This window comes from Xyrauchen texanus, chromosome 38 (genome assembly GCF_025860055.1).
Source record: "Xyrauchen texanus isolate HMW12.3.18 chromosome 38, RBS_HiC_50CHRs, whole genome shotgun sequence".
Taxonomy (NCBI): Eukaryota; Metazoa; Chordata; class Actinopteri; order Cypriniformes; family Catostomidae; genus Xyrauchen; species Xyrauchen texanus.
Window position 1 is genome coordinate 37,062,294 of NC_068313.1, and position 17,207 is coordinate 37,079,500.

General features: G+C 37.9%; 1 protein-coding gene across 1 annotated transcript in view; it reads right to left on the minus strand.

Annotated features, from left to right (window-relative positions):
* The window catches only part of LOC127631544 (NACHT, LRR and PYD domains-containing protein 3-like), a 114,549-nt gene that overhangs the window by 10,548 nt on the left and 86,794 nt on the right, over window positions 1-17,207 (minus strand). Inside the window, 2 exon segments of the mRNA XM_052109702.1 lie at window positions 2,020-2,066; window positions 7,705-7,878. Of these exon segments, the coding sequence (XP_051965662.1) occupies window positions 2,020-2,066; window positions 7,705-7,878 (221 nt within the window).

Below are 17,207 nucleotides of genomic sequence, written 5' to 3' on the forward strand. Positions count from 1 at the left end.
AAATTTGGCCTGAGATTATTTAAAAAAAACACTTTCCTGGCCATGTGTGAAAAACATGCTCCTTTTAGATGATTTAGGATTAGTGGTGAAGATAATCCTTGATTTAATGAATCTGTTTCTACTTTTATTACACAAAGGACTAAAGAAAACAAATGATTCTTCCATTGGATCTCTTATAGAGCATTACGCAAGAAATGTACAAAATGAATCAAAAGTGCAAAATGTGATTATTATCTTTCAATGATAAATGAAAATCCAAATAATCCCACAAAGTTTTGGACAATAGTTCAATCTACTTCGGTGTCAAGTTTGTCAACTAGATTTCCTGATTTTCTAAATGTGAATTAAAATGTAATTAAAGGCCGAGCAAATATTGCAGATACTTTTAATAATGATTTTTGATTCTAGTATTTGAGATGTTCCGACGGGAACTCCTGAGCCGATCCAACATTGTCCTTTGCAGTTCTTCACTTTTTCTCCTATTACCACCAACACAAGTTTGTGAAATTTTAAGGAGATTAGACAGTAAAACATCAGCTGGGATTGAAAGATTGAGCCGGATTTTTTAAGAAGAGTCTGTTGCCTCTAGATTTAAAGTTGAACTTCTAACGTTATACCTAGAATGTGGAAATCGGCAATGGTTGTCCTTTATTAAAGGTGGAGATCCTTCTGATCCAAATAATGATCGTCCTCTCTCCAAACTGCCCATCTTAAATAAAGTATTTGAATCTTTGGTAAATGATCAATTAAAACAATTCTTCTAATGATACACTTAATGACTATCAGTCAGGCTTTAGATCAGCCCATAGTACTATTACAGCAGCTATGTTAGTCACAAATGATATTATTCACTCCTTAGAACAGTCTTGTGCTGCATTATTTATTGATCTTTCAAACGCATTTGATTCTGGAGATCATCATTTATCATCATAAAGGTCTTAGTCGCTCTAAACTGGTTTGAAAACAACTTTCTGAAGGAACCCAATGTGTCTCATTTGAGAATTATAGCTCATCTATTCTTAAAGTTAACAATGGTGTTCCACAAGGGTCTGTTTTAGGGCCCCTTTTATTCTGTATTTGTATTAATGATCTTGGTCTTAATAAATCTAGCTAAAACTCATTTATATGCTGATGATATAATTATCTATACAGCGGCTCCCTCCTTAAATCAAGCCTTGCAGCGATTGCAGAGTGCGTTTCAAATAATGCAGCATTCATCATTACATTTGAAATTGGTTTAAATGAAAAAAAGACCAAATATCTGATTTTTAGTCGTGTTCGCTCTAAAATAGCGGATCTGCCGATCTCGACTTTAGAAGGTACATCCATAGAAAGAGTTCTTATAAATATTGAGGTATATGGCTTGATGAAAGATTAGCTTTCGATGTGCATATTGATAACTTGTTGAAAAAGGCCAAAAATGGGATTCTTTTATCAAAATGCTGAAAATATTAGAGAGTACTTTTCTATCTGTAATGGACTATGGTGATCTATTATACATGCATTCAGCTGCATCCTTACTGAAGAAACTGGACTCTGTTTATCACGCGTTTGTGGTGCAGAGTCACGTACTCATCATTGTATTTTGTATGAATCGTTAGTTTGGTCATCCTGATATCACAGGAGAAAATTGCATGTTTGTATTTATTGGCACTTTTAGGTAAATTACCCCTTATGTTTCTAATCTTTTAACCTATTGTACAAATAGCTCTTACACAAGATCTTCAACTCAAATTCAGCTGACAGTCCCAAGGGTGCGTTCTGAATTTGGTAAAAAAGCTTTTATTGATCTGATTGTATATATTTAGTTTTCTTTGTATATTTGGAGTATTTATCTTTTAAACTTTATTGTGAAACTATATGTGCTGCCGTCTTGACCAGGAAGAAGAGATTTTATTATCTCAATGGGACCTTCCTGCTTAAATAAAGGATATAATAATAATAATAATAATAATAATAATAACAACAACAACAACAACAACAACGTGTGTGTGTGTGTGTGTGTGTGTGTGTTCATACATTTTTGTGGTCCAGGTGTCATATTGGTCTCTGCTCCGTGATTCACACTATAAAACACAAACACACAAACACAATCATGACGTCACATTGATGACATTTATTTTCTGTGAGGAATAATTGATGATGGACCGTTAAATTAGTGAGTGTCCGTTACACCTCGAGTGTGATTCATGTTCAATAATTCAACGGGACGGAGTCGATTACTCTGATTATATCACGGTTACAACAGTTTAAGACATCTTTCAGGGTTTTATCTAGAGATGCACCAATCAGATATCTGGAACAGTTTCAGCTCCAATATTGACATTTTTACCTGGATCAGGAATCAGTCCGATGAGTCTGATCCAAATCCAAAACCACGTGTTAGTCATGGTCGCTACCGTCCAGTACAAACATGACAGAAAAGCCCCATTAAAGGAATATTCGGGTTCAATACAAACTCAATCCACAGCATTTGTGTCATAATGTTGATAAACACAAAAATACATTTCCACTCGTCCCTCATTTTCTGTGTTCCAGTGAGACACTTACAGGGATTTAAAATCTCATTGAAGACTTTTTAAGAGCAGAAAAATCAAATTGATACTGAATCCCAAAACAAACCCACACAATGTGAAAATCAATCCTGAATCACAGACTCTTAAACAGACAGGAGCACATTCAACATGACCTTAATAATGCTGATCAGTAAAACAGAGTCCATATATTCAAGTTTCAAACACTCCAGACATGTTTTCCACAGAAATATCACACTAAAACTCATTTCTTCATTACATTATAAAAATAATTACATTAGAGGTGGACTGATATTGGATTGATTCAATAATGTGTTTTTAAAATTGCTCGTCTATATTAAATGTTTTTAGTCTTCCTGTGATGGGGAGGGCCAGACAGAGGCTACAAGAGCCAAAATTTCATTCAATTCCAGATGCACTTTATGGGGGATTTGATTTATAGTGTTGAATTTTGAACTTTAAAGACACTTTAACTTTGAAATACAGCAGGACTTTTATTTTGAAATGTTTGTGCTTCACTGCTTCCAGCTGCTCATTCAAACAAATAAGGGATATAAAATGTGCACTCCTACAATAATCTACATTTACAATATCAGGACTCCAGAATAAATACATGATTTAGGAGACATTAACTCCTAAACTCAAACATTAAGGACACAAATGGCTGTTTTTAGTCGCCAAATCAGATTTTCTCGATTTCGATTGTTGTTCAGAAACAAGATAGAAAGCCAAAGAAAAGGAAGATGCTTATAACACATTAATAGAAGGTTTAATAAACAGTTTATATAGTTGAGAAGTTTGCACACACTGGTGCGCTATAAAGATTTATTCAATCACTCCAGATAATATCTGATGAAACCGCAGATGAACACACACAAACTTATTATTATTATTCATTATTGTCACAATCAATTATTTTGGGTCATGCGTGTGTAACCCTGTAGAAACAATTCAAAGATTGTCATATTTCATCATCAACAGTTGATCTTTAGTGATCTCATAAATGTCCGATATGTTTGAATGATTGTGAACTGTCCCGTGTGCTTGGAGAAAATACAACAGTGTCGTGTTTTCACATTTATTTCATTAAATCAGATTCTGTTGAAGTTTGAGAATCACATCAGGTCATATCACGATTCCTGACTTTCTGCTCCCAAATATAAAACCTCTTTAAATAAAAATCAAGACTTTTATCGTATGAAGACATTTTGGAAAACTGAAATGAAGACTTTAAAGAGCAACATGCAGGTTGGACACCCCTATATAGCATAGTGTATGTTGATGATAAAACAACTAGATTTTCTGAACTGGAGTAATATATATTTAGCCATTAACGATATTTTGAGATAAATTGTGATAAAATAACTTCCGCGTCTATAAAGCACTAACCGGAAGTGACGATGGCCGAGGGAGTCTGGTCAAGTTCAAGCTCAGGTTACAATGGATGCGAATGAAGAAACAGAGTTCTCCGGTGTGGACGAACATGCCTATGATGGCCCACAGGCCTATAATTACGAAATTACACAAATTAAGAGTTAAAATAATTAAAAGTAAGACTTACTCTGCTAAGTTCTCGTTGCACAGAATGTCTGCAAACGTTAGCACTTTGTCCTCCAGTCCAGCCCGCGCCAAAATCCGGTGTAAACTTTGACGGTGGACTTGATTCCATCGAGTGCACCGAGGAACAGCATCAGTAATCAGCCTCACGTGGTCCTTATCTCGAAATCCCATCCGAGACTCCAACAAATCTCCAGGTCGAGTAATTCTCCGGAGTGAAATGTGCGCCACAAACGATCGAAAGTGTGTGGTAACAGACGCGCAGTGAAGTCTGCTCTCTTCTCCTGCACAAAACGCACTCAAGACCGAAAAGCCTTGTTTTTTCTAGAAGGAAAATGATGGACACGATGTCCTGACAGGCTGGAATTCGTGCAACCAGCACAAACACAATAATTTACCATTATGGCTTCTCTAAAACTCGATCTAAAACTTTCTGTCTCTAACTACATCAACACCCAACAATAGAGAGCTGACCGCGAGCTCTTTTATTTGCCTCACCCTACGTCATATGACGCGTTGCTATAGCGGGAAAGGCGTATTCCAGAGCCTAGCACATTTGCATCAAAATCTCTACATCAAATGAGATTTCATTAGTTATTTCTATGTGTTTTTAAAAGACCTCTGCAGACAATATAAAGTATTAATTCAGTTATAAATTCAACCTGCATGTTGCTCTTTAAGGATCTGTGGGAAGTCTGAATTATAATGAAAATCAATGGGGGGAATTTTTGGAGGTTTAAAGTCAGAAATGTGAAGCTTATAATTTTATAAAAGCACTTACATTCATTATTCTGTATGATTTGAGTTTTAATCACGTTAAAGGAATATTCGGGGTTCAATACATGTTAAGATCAATCAGCAGCATTTGTGTTATAATGTTGATCACACAGAAAAATATGTCGACTCGTCCCTCATTTTCTTTAATAAAAGCACAAATGTGTGTTCCAGTGAGACACTTGTGAAGTTGCAGGCACATTTACAACTGTGTTACCATGACGATGTAAAACCTAAAATAACTGTTAAAACAACGTAAACAACTTTCCAGCTCAAACAATGCACAATTCTTACCAGAATAATGAATAAAAGTGATTATAAAAGTTAAAAGTGTTACGATGCAGGAAGTGCAGGAGAAGGCAGACAGGAGGTGCGGATCCAAAAGCAGCTTTATTGAAAAGAATAAGTAAACACAGGAACAAATGAAAGGTCCACGATGGGAAAAATAAACTAAAATGAGGAGAAACATAAAGGGGCTAAACAGGTTGGGGAAACATCCATAAAGGGCAGGGAAACCTCGAACGAACACAGGGACTCTGAGGAACACGATACATACAAACACAATGAAGACTAAACGAGACACAGGTGAGAACAATGAAGAGTGCAGGCAGTGAGAGAGGCCAGGAATTGTGGGAATTGTAGTTTTACACATGGACAGTGAGACTCAGGGCGGACAACAGGGAAAACGTGACATGGAACGGGATCGGTGACGGGTGAAACGGAAAACACGGAGCAGACAACACGGAACATGACAATAATCTTCACATTTCTGCCTTTAAACATCAAACAATTACCCATTGACTTCCATTCTGCCTCTTCCCTCAATTTACACAATGTTTTAAAGAAAAGGAGGCACGACTCAGAATCAATATTATGCCTCAAATGCTGTTGATTGAGTTTCATTTGTATTGAAACCAAAAATTTCCATTAAAGTATTTTATAAATAAATAAACAGTCTGCATAAACACACACTCGCACGCTCGCAGACACGCACGCACGCATCTATAAACAGGTCCATCACAGCAATTGAAACAACAGAACACAACACGGGGGGGGGGGGGGTTAGTCAGACCGGTAGGTGCTGAATCAGCTGATCAGTGGGAGAGCGAGATAAAGGGGAGCCGTTTGCACCAGTTCAAGCGAGAGAGAGAGACACATGGTCTCGAGGCATGTGTGTATGTTTTTGTTTATTTTAAGTTTGACATTAAAAGTTATGTTGGCTGTTCAGCCAGTTCCCGCCTCTTCCTTGCCCATCCTTGAACTGTTACAATCTCATTCCATACAAGTGTGAGAATCCCTGCTGTAAATGATGATGGAGGCTTTCTTTTATTTGACTACCATAAATAACATGAAATATTATGGATTAATAGCGATGTTCTTGCGGCACTTAATGTGCGGGAATGCAGAGGAGCATAAACAAGCCAGTTATGCCCTACACAAAACTATCAGAGCAGCCAAATGCCAGTACAGGGACAAGATTGGACAGTTCAACACCACCGACTCTAGAAGCTTGTGGCAGGGAATTAATATCATCACAGACTTCAAAGGGAATAAAAACTCTGCCGTGAACACCGCTACCTCTCTCCAGGATGAGCTTAATACTTTTTATGCTTGTTTAGAGGGAAATAACACCGCCCTCATGGAGAGAGCTCTCACGGCCAAAGCTACAGATGTTGGTTCACTCTCCGTCTCTGTAGCGGCTGTAACCCGATCCTTCCGATGTGTGAATATCCGTAAAGCCATGGGTCCAGATGGCATTCCGGGCTGCATCATCAGAGCATGCGCAAACCAACTGGCTGGTGTTTTTACTGACAATTTCAACCTTTCCCTCTCCTTGTCTGTAGTCCCCACATGCTTTAAAATGTCCACCTTTGTGCCCGTACCAAAGCAATCAAAAATCACTTGCTTAAATGACTGACGTCCTGCTGCTCTGACCCCCATCATCAGCAAATCCTTTGAGAGGCCAATCCGAGATTACATCTGCGCTGTGCTACCTGCCTCACTTTTAAGTACTTATTCAACTTCAACTTCTTAGTGGAGTAACAAGTTATTGTGTGTATTTAAGAGAAAGAGAAAGAGAGAGAGAGTGCTCGGGTGTGTGTGATTACCTTGTCTTTGGATAAAAGGATCAGACAAATGCACAAATGTAATGAAATTGTTTGCTGTGGCTCTCATCTGCATTAATGTCACTTCAAACCACCGAGAAGTTAGTCTACACTTCTCAGTAGCAGGGTGGTACTGTCGCCATTCTTGAATGGAGCTTTTTAGTTGATGAACTGTTTAATTGAGTTGAGGGGGTACGTTGACATAAAGGTTCTGTGTGTTCATCAAGAGTGTCTATGTGTGTGCATATGTTTGTGTGTGTAAGAATATATGTGACAGCAAGAGTGCTTTCCACAGATATTAAAATTAATTTAGGATAATATAGAAATAGTTTGTAATTCATCTGATCCAATCTACAATATTCAGCCACTGGATTTATTTAATCTGGTTATTTTGCAGTGTTTACCAAAATCATTTGGTGTAAATGAATTTGTCATTTAAACCATAATGCGATCAAGACCAAGAACTACATCAAAACCGTGCGTTTACTGAAACATAATTGCACACTTTAGAATTGTAGTTAACCAGTCAGAATCAAACATTCAACAGACCTGTGTATATTTCTAAATAAATTACACAGCCTCTGAAAACCACACACACACACACACACACACACACACACACACACACACACACACACACACACACACACACACACACACACACACACACACACACACACACACACACACACACACACACACACACACACACACACACACACAGCTCAACATACTTGAGTTTGTCCAGTGTGCATTGTGGATCATTGAGTCTCTCAGTGAGCAGTTTGACTCCTGATTCTCCTGGGTGATTGTAGCTCAACTCCAGCTCTTTAAGGTGTGAAGGGTTTGAAATCAGAGCTGAAGCAACATAACAACAGCCGACCTCTGTCACCATACAGCCAGATAATCTACAAACACACACAGAAACAGTCAAGATACAGATATTGAGACTTTATTTAGCAACATGGACTTGAGTGACATTTCAAGACTTTAATTCACAAGCAGGCCTCACAAAGCTTTCTTTTAAACACTGAAGTTATTGAGATCATAAAGGAACAAAGTGCGTTTTCCTTTGACATGTATGATCAAGCCAGTGCTGTAACAAATATGATCAAATCAATAATAATCGATAGTTATTTTGGAGTTACTAGTGTGATACTGTCTTAAATAGTTCACCCAAAAAAATTATAATCCTCTCATCATTTATTCATGCTTACACCATCTCAAACTTGTATGACTTTATTTCTTCTGTGAAACAAAAATATATTTTGATGTAGATGTGAATATTTCAATTCAATGCAAGTCAATGTGGTCCAACAATTTATATCTCCAAAAAGAAAATAAAGGCATCATTACATATAAAGCTCGATTACAATTTAAAACCATCTGCGCATGCATAAACTACACATAAGTGCAACTGAGCATTAAATCATGATCATGCCCAGAGACTGCAATGGAAAGATGTACAGTGAAAAAGGAAAGTCGATCATATTTCTTCAGAACCCATGAATTCATATGGATCACCATTATGCTGCTTTTATGTCCCTTTTTGAGCATGAAAGTGTAAGACCCCCTTGACTTGCATTGTATTGATATATTCATTGTATTGAATATTGTTTGTTTAATGCATAAGAAAATTAAAGCGTTTGTTTTGGTATGGCTCAGAGTGTGACTGCAGTGTTCATACATGCCTAAACGAACTGTGCTAAGGAAGAAAACACCAGATTCTGAAACAAATGCTCCAAACAAGCAAAGTGGTAAAACAACCTAAATGTACTGGTATAGTATTGTCAAATGTACCAGTGTTACTGCAGTACCGGTAGTACCAAGCACCAACTCTCAGTGCACAGTTTGACTGACACACGACAGCTTTAAAATGCTCACAGGCTTATTTTGAAAGTGTGCTCTGTTACTCCTTGTACACTGAAATGGACAATTAATCAAATTAAAATCGTGACATGCCCTAGTATAATTTATTAAACCGTTAAAGGCTGCAATCTTAGTGTGGATGAGCTGCATACTTAAAATCAATCTGACCCTTCATCCACTAGAAACTCCACAGATATTAAGAATCATTCACGTTGTACGAGATGACACAGCAGAGAATTAATCTACTGTGAACCACGCAGCACATGTAAACTATATAATTTATATAATTAAAATCACAGAATTTGACCTTTAATCTCAGCCCAGCTTTATTTATATCACATTCAAAACAACAGAGTTTCTCGTCTCAGAGTACTCCGTTAGAAGACTTTGTTCACTCCGTGTATTTTTTGTGCACTCTCGCTTGGTGTCTGCTAACACTAACATTATAAATGCAGCACTGGCCCAATCGGGCAAGTGACAATTCTTGCAACTGGCCCGAAACGCACTCACACTGGCCATCAGGAAGTCCTTATTGTCGAGCCCCGACTATATTTGTTCATGAATGAAATAAATGCATCAGTTCTCTTTTTGTGAACAAGGATCTGCTGAACGATTGAATGAGTGGAGAAGGCTTGTCATTCATTCAGTTTGGCATTCTTGTTTAATGAGGAAAGAAAGTGGCTGGATGAATTATGAATGAGTACAAGAGACTGATGACGAGACATTACTTGACATGAGGGTGTTATTGAAACATTATTCAAATTATTTTTAGCCATTAACGGATTATGCAACATAATCAACAATCAACAATAAGCAAGTCAGCTGCCTACGTTTTCAGATGCAGCACAAGGTAAAAGCACTTCTCGTGTGAATGAAGTAAATGTCTTATTCACTATGCACTGTATGTACAATTGATTTGATTCTGTATTTTTGGAGTAAATGCGATTGCTAAAGTAGACTGCCATCCATGATTGATGGACTACTGTTTGTACTGTTTTTTCCTTCTTAATATATTTAACAAATTTTTCATGTGCAAATAAAATACTAAAATGTAATGCAGGGTTCTTGCACCATTTTAAAAGTAAAATTTAATGCTTTTTAAGACCTTTTTAAGACCTCAACAAATATAATTTAAAACCCAAAAATGTCATAATTTCTTTGGAATACTCAATTTATTGCCTCCTACAATGGAAATCAAAACTTAAAAGTTTTCCATTTGTTATCAATTATGTGCAATGTGTAAACTCTGCAAAAATACTTTTTCATGAGACCTTTTTTTCAAATTAGGAGACAGTATAATAACTAACAATAACCCTTCCAACACTGTTTGGCCAATATAGATGTAAACAATCAAAGCTCACAGTTGGCATTTTCATATTTTTTTTTTTGTTACTTTGTGATGCAGAACAGAGTCAACATAACATACATAAGTTGGATTACACTAAACGACACAATGCATTGCATGAAGGAACCATATAGAATAATGAAAATAATAACACTTGATGCGGACTCCATCGTGGCTCAGTGGGAGACAGAATAATAATACTTCCAACACTTAAAGCCGTCTCCATCATAAATAAGCTCAATAATGAAAGTCCTCAAAACAGCCTTTCCCAAGCCAAAAAGTTGACAAATAATGTACATAACTGTTTGAAAAGTCGAGAATCGCAAATGAATGTCCATTTGTTTGCTCTTTGTCGTTTTATTCATACTTTCGTCAAACATGACAACATATGGTTTCTCACTAACGTTGCACGATAGCTCCTTCTTGATGAATGAAGCGATGCCATATTTGGTGACATATGCCATTTTATTTTCACCACAGGTGAATGACTTTGCAAGCTGCGTATCGGGGAACATGGCAGCAAAAACGCCACGTATGTCATCGTTAGATTTAAATTAATTGTGCCTCGTCACAGTATGGAGAACCCACAGTACCTCTGCCTTTTGGGTGTCTGGCGGTGAAATGAAACCTGTTATAGCCGACTGAGAGGTGGCGTCTGAACTTGTAACGTCGTTAGGTCGTGCTGCAAACAATGCAGGGATTAACCTGGCCCCGCTATGGCTAGCTGCTGCAACGTAACGCTGGTGCTTTCCTCCTTTCATATGCGACTCGACGGCTTTGAGCACCATGGTCCCTAATGAAAAGGTCTTTTTCCATAATTTACACATTGCCTCATTGTTGTTTTCAGCCGGCGCCAACCACCTCCTAAATGCATCCTCTTCCATCCACTTGTCGTTAAATTTGCACTTCCCCATCTTCTTTGCATTTTGAACCTCACATCGACAACCGCGTAATGCCGACACGCAGCCTGACGTCAGCGTCTGTAGCCGACGTACCGTAAACAGCTATTAAATCGCGGGGACTCATTTCACACAATACTACATTAATCAACTATTAGATGTTTTACAGTGGGCCACTGTGCTTTCTCATCGCCATTAAGCGCACCGGCATTAAAAATGTAATACCTACAGCAATTTTACGGTAAATTTAAGACAATTTAAGACCTTAATTACCCGAATTTTAATTTAAGACATTTTAAGACTTTTTAAGGACCTGCGGGAACCTTGTAATGACTGAACAGATATCTAAAAGAAACTGCCATCTACCATTTGAAATACAATATATATTAGTTTTGTGTGAAACTGACTAAATATAGAGCTAAATAAGACTTTATTACTATTTTTATTGTTTTAGCAAATTTCTGTTTGTTATTTAGTATATTAAATTGTGTGATATATGGATATATTGTGTGGATATCGGCCATTAAAAAAAAAAAATTATAATATTGGTCAACCAATAATAAACATATGAATTTAACTTGAAGTGTGAAATTTCTGCAACACTAGCAGCTGTTGTGAAAAATTTATATTTTCCTTTCTTTCTTATTTACTTTCTTAAGACATTATGTGGATTTTCTTTCGATTCAATCACGTGTTTCTCTCCTCTTTTATTTTCCTATTCACCTGGCAGGAACAAAGACACACACTGTAAAACAGATGGTCAGGAAAAAGCCTTTTAACTCCTTAATATGGGTACGGGAAAGACAGGGATTATTTAGCCACGGGTGTGAAACTCAGTAAAGCCCAGGGGGGGCCACTGTCTTCAGGAAAAGATAGCGTTTATATAGCCTTTTGATGACCTCACAGATGTAAGGACAGTAAAACCCAGGGGGCTTAGAAGAGCCATTTGTATTTCTAAAACCAGCTAAATCTGGTTTTACTGGGATGAGTGGAAAATTACGGAAGAAGGGACTTTGAGGACAGGGGGGTATAAATAGGCCATGTGTTTTCTGTGCGAGTAAGTTTTTGTTCCTATTGCGAGGTAGCTGTCGTGATATTTTTTGTGAACAAACCTCTTTTAAAAGAATAAACTATCTTTTCTGATCCTGATGTCTCTTATACTGTGATGCTATTTGTTTAATTATTGTTTTTGCCACAACACAGAATTGTGAAATTACTGTTTGTTCCCACACAGGTTTCACAAACACTCCTACTGCCTTGCAATCCTTCTGCCATTGGTCAAAAAACAGCTAGTCCCAACCTAAACTCACAACATGGGTTGAGTCAGAAGTTAAAATGTCAGAGTGCTCCAACAAACACACCAGTGTTTTTACTCTTTAGGATGTCAAACTACCAACAGCTTAATTATATTTGGCACTGCACATTAAATTGCCCAATTTTATTTGTGTTTTTGGTTTCTGATGGTGTTGACAAAATAAGTGACGGCAAAGTAAAAAAGCACATTTTGATAAAAAAGAGAAAAGTTGGGAGGTTGTATCAAAGTGTAGCTCAGTAGCTTAGTACATGTTAGACACATACATGTAGTTACTTTTTTTTTTTTTTAAATGGCACCCTGTTTTGTCCCACGTCTCAAGAATCAGTGTGGGATATGAGAAAATATTTTAACATTTGCAAAATCAAAAAGAAACACAAACCTCAGTATCTCCAGATGACAGTTTGTACTCTTCAGTGCATCAGAGATCAGCTTCACTCCTGAATCCTGCAGGTCATTGTTACTCAGGTCCAGCTCTCTCAGGGGAGAGTTTGATGATTGTAGAGCTGATGACACAATTTCAAAGTGCTGAACCATCAAATTACAGCCGGACATACTAAAAAACAGGAAGCATGTACAGCAATCAAATAAAGACGAGCAACTTACTTATGGTCATGACAAGTTCACATTTTGTATACAAAACCTAAAGGGGTCATGTCATGAGGAATTACATTTTCCTTGATATTCTGACATATAAGAAGTCTTTCTACAATAGAAACATGCTGTAAATTTCAGAACTCAAAACTTAATCCCCAAATCAATAAAAGCATTTACTGAAACCCAGCTGCAAAATTGACTCGTTCTCTAATTCAGGAGTGGTGGTGGTGTAGTGGTCTAAGCACATAACTGATAATCTGGTAATCAGAAGGACACTGATTCGAAACCCACAGCCACCACCATTGTGTCCTTGAGCAAGGCACTTAACTCCAGGTTGCTCCGGGGGGATTGTCCCTGTAATAAGGGCTCTGTAAGTCGCTTTGGATAAAAGCGTCTGCCAAAATGCATAAATAAATGTAATTCAGCTACTACCCAACATCACAAGGGGGCCCATTTATTCATGACTGCCTCTACTATGAAAACATCAATGCCCACTTTACATCAATACACCATTGGCACATCCGTTAACACACAGAGAGAGACAGAGAGAGGACAAACAGGCCTTGTGTGGCCAACAATTCCTGAACACCAAAGGGGACCCATCCAGACTATTTTGAATTATTTTTATACATAAACATACCAGTGTTTTCCATTAATTACCTAGAATGTGTATGTCCAATTTGTCCTGCCACAGTTGAAACGTTGTGTTTTGTGCAGTTGCATTGGAGGCAATTGAAAGAGGATTTTACTTACCCGACCAGACAAGCAGACATCAGGATGGACTGATGCCAACTCCAACAATAAGACATGGAATACATCATATGCCATGGACTGAATCTTGGACTTAGGATAGACCTTAGCGAAATTTGTTGTGTTTTGCACCGTTGCATCGGCAAAGCATCTCTCACTCCCAGTCAGTCAGCCGTATTGGGTGATGTGCTCAATTGGGGGTTGGGGGGTGTTTAGGGTCCCCAAATATTTGTATTTTATTAAAGATAACAATGACAAATACTATTTAATTTACACAGTTAGGATACTGTCAATTTTGTGAATTATGTACAATAATCAGGGCTCTATAGCGTAATACTCCTTAATATATCTTCCCTCAAATACCAAATACTTTTAAAAGAGGCACGTTAGTTACAAACATAAAAATTGAAAGAAAAAAAATCATGAAATATCACTACCAATAACAGACTCTCTGCACATATGCGTGAGGACGCACCGAATTTACAGTATTACAGTAATTGAAAGCTCAGATTACATAGAAAAATAAATTCTCTAGCAATTTAAAACATACCAACTATATCCTGGGAACACAAATTTTCTGCTTTTCATCAAACAGCAACGATATATTAGGATGCAATGTGTTGGATTTGCATTATGTGCAAACACAGAAATGTAGTTTTATACTGTTGTGGAGCTTGTTCATTCTCTCTCGATTAAGTTTCAAATATGGTTGTTGTAAAGGGATATAAGGGAAAGGAGGAGGTGAGAACCGGCTTGACAAAATAAATAATATTTATTGATAAATTTATTGTTTTAATGATAAATTTAAAACAAAAGACACAAACACACACATGACAGACATGCCCGTAAAAGTTCTCTCTCCCCCGCACCACCGTCCGCAATTGGCCTTTAAAGAGCAACATGCAGGTTGGACACCCCTATATAGCATAGTGTATGTTGATGATAAAACAACTAGATTTTCTGAACTGGAGTAATATATATTTAGCCATTAACGATATTTTGAGATAAATTGTGATAAAATAACTTCCGCGTCTATAAAGCACTAACCGGAAGTGACGATGGCCGAGGGAGTCTGGTCAAGTTCAAGCTCAGGTTACAATGGATACGAATGAAGAAACAGAGTTCTCCGGTGTGGACGAACATGCCTATGATGGCCCACAGGCCTATAATTACGAAATTACACAAATTAAGAGTTAAAATAATTAAAAGTAAGACTTACTCTGCTAAGTGCTCGTTTTCGTTGCACAGAATGTCTGCTAACGTTAGCACTTTGTCCTCCAGTCCAGCCCGCGCCAAAATCCGGTGTAAACTTTGACGGTGGACTTGATTCCATCGAGTGCACCGAGGGAACAGCATCAGTAATCAGCCTCACGTGGTCCTTACTCCGAAATCCCATCCGAGACTCCAACAAATCTCCAGGTCGATAATTCTCCGGAGTGAAATGTGCGCCACAAACGACCGAGTGTGTGGTAACAGACGCGGCAGTGAAGTCTGCTCTCTTCACCTGCTCAAAACGTACCCAAGACCGAAAAGTCTTGTTTTTTCTAGAAGGAAAATGATGGACACGATGTCCTGACAGGCTGGAATTCGTACAACCAGCACAAACACAATAATTTACCATTATGGCTTCTCTAAAACTTTCTGTCTCTCACTACTGCTCTAACTACATCAACACCCGCTGACCGCGAGCTCTTTTGTTTGCCTCGCCCTACGTCATATGACGCGTTGATAGCGGGAAAGGCGTATTCCAGAGCCTAGCACATTTTCATCAAAATCTCTACATCAAATGAAATTTCATTAGTAATTTCTACATATGTGTTTTTAAAAGACCTCTGCAGACAATATAAACTATTAATTCAGTTATAAATTCAACCTGCATGTTGCTCTTTAACCCTCTCGGAGGCTTAATTAGCCTGATAAGGGACCAGGTGTGAAACATCACGACCCGGCCCTGCCCTCCACCCTGTCACAGTTGTATTTGAGGGGCTGCACGATATTAGCCAATCAGAACAGTGGGCAATTACACTCAAGTTTTAACTGAGTGTTTCAGACAGAGGGCCAGAGACAGGGTGGAAATGATCAAAAATGACTAAATTATAACTGATTTAGTGAAAGAAAAACTTTAACATTATCAGTGGACCTCAGGGAAGATAATAAAATGATAAAAAAATGATAAAATAGATCATTTCATGACCCCTTTAAAACTTCATCTATTCATTTACCAGACACTTTTATCCAAAGTAAAATTGAATTCTTCTTTATGTCAGCTGACATGACTTTGAGTTTGCCACAAACCCAAGAACCTACCGTAGATCACAACTTCTGTCAAATGTAATTAAAGTGATTAAATATTAGATGTTAACACTCACAGAGCTTTTCTGCAGTTCCTCACAGCTGGTACGAGTCTCTGTCGACCCTCTATTGAATTTATTTGCCATTTGTTGGGGTCTAACTCATCCAGCACCTCCTCTGACATCAGGATCATGTTGGCCAAAGTTGAACATTGTGCAAGAGAAAGATCTTTCTTTGTTTCAGATTTTAAAAAGACCTGCATTTCTTCAACAACAGAATTATCTTTCATTTCAATCAAGCAGTGTGAGAGATTCATCCATCTTTCAGGACTGACGTTTTCTTTCTGACCTTGTTTGAGGTTTTGGATAATTTTCTTCATGATCTCTGGATTGTTCTCTGTGTGTTTCAGTAGATCCTGTAAGAGTCTCTGATTGGACTCCAGTGAGATGCCATGAAGGAATCGAAGGAAAAGATCCAGATGTCCAGTTTTACTCTCCAAGGCTTTATTTACTACTCCCTCCAGAAACACATCCAGAGGAACATCCTTACATCGAGTTCTGTCACGCCAAACTGTGAACATTCCTCGAATTCTGTGTTTTCCTCTCAGAGTTTGGGACTTATCGCTCAGAAACATTTTCAGAACCTCACAGTTCTTGTGTAAATAACAGAAAAACACATAAAGTGCTGCAAAAAACTCCTGAAAGCTCAGATGAATGAAGCTGTAGACTTTCCTCTGATGAATCACAGATTCCTCCTTAAAGATTTCAGTGCAGATCCCAGAATACACTGAGGCTTCAGTGACGTCTATGCCGCTCTCAATCAGGTCCTCCTCATAGAACATGACATTGCCCTTCATCAGCTGTTTGAAAGCCAGTTCAGCAAGTTTCACAATCACTTTCTCTGGATCTCTCTCTTCATACTTCTCATTCCTCATTTTGATCTGAATGAGCAGAAAGTGGATGTACATTTCAGTCAGAGTTTGAGGGATTTCTGCACCGTCGTCTTGTTTCAGGATGTTTTGAAGCACAGTGGATGAGATCCAACAGAAGACTGGTATGTGGCACATGATGTGGAGGCTTCTTGCTCTTCTAATGTGTGAGATGATTCTGCTGGCTTGATGCTCATCACTGATTCTCTTCCTGAAATATTCCTCCTTCTGAGGGTCATTGAATC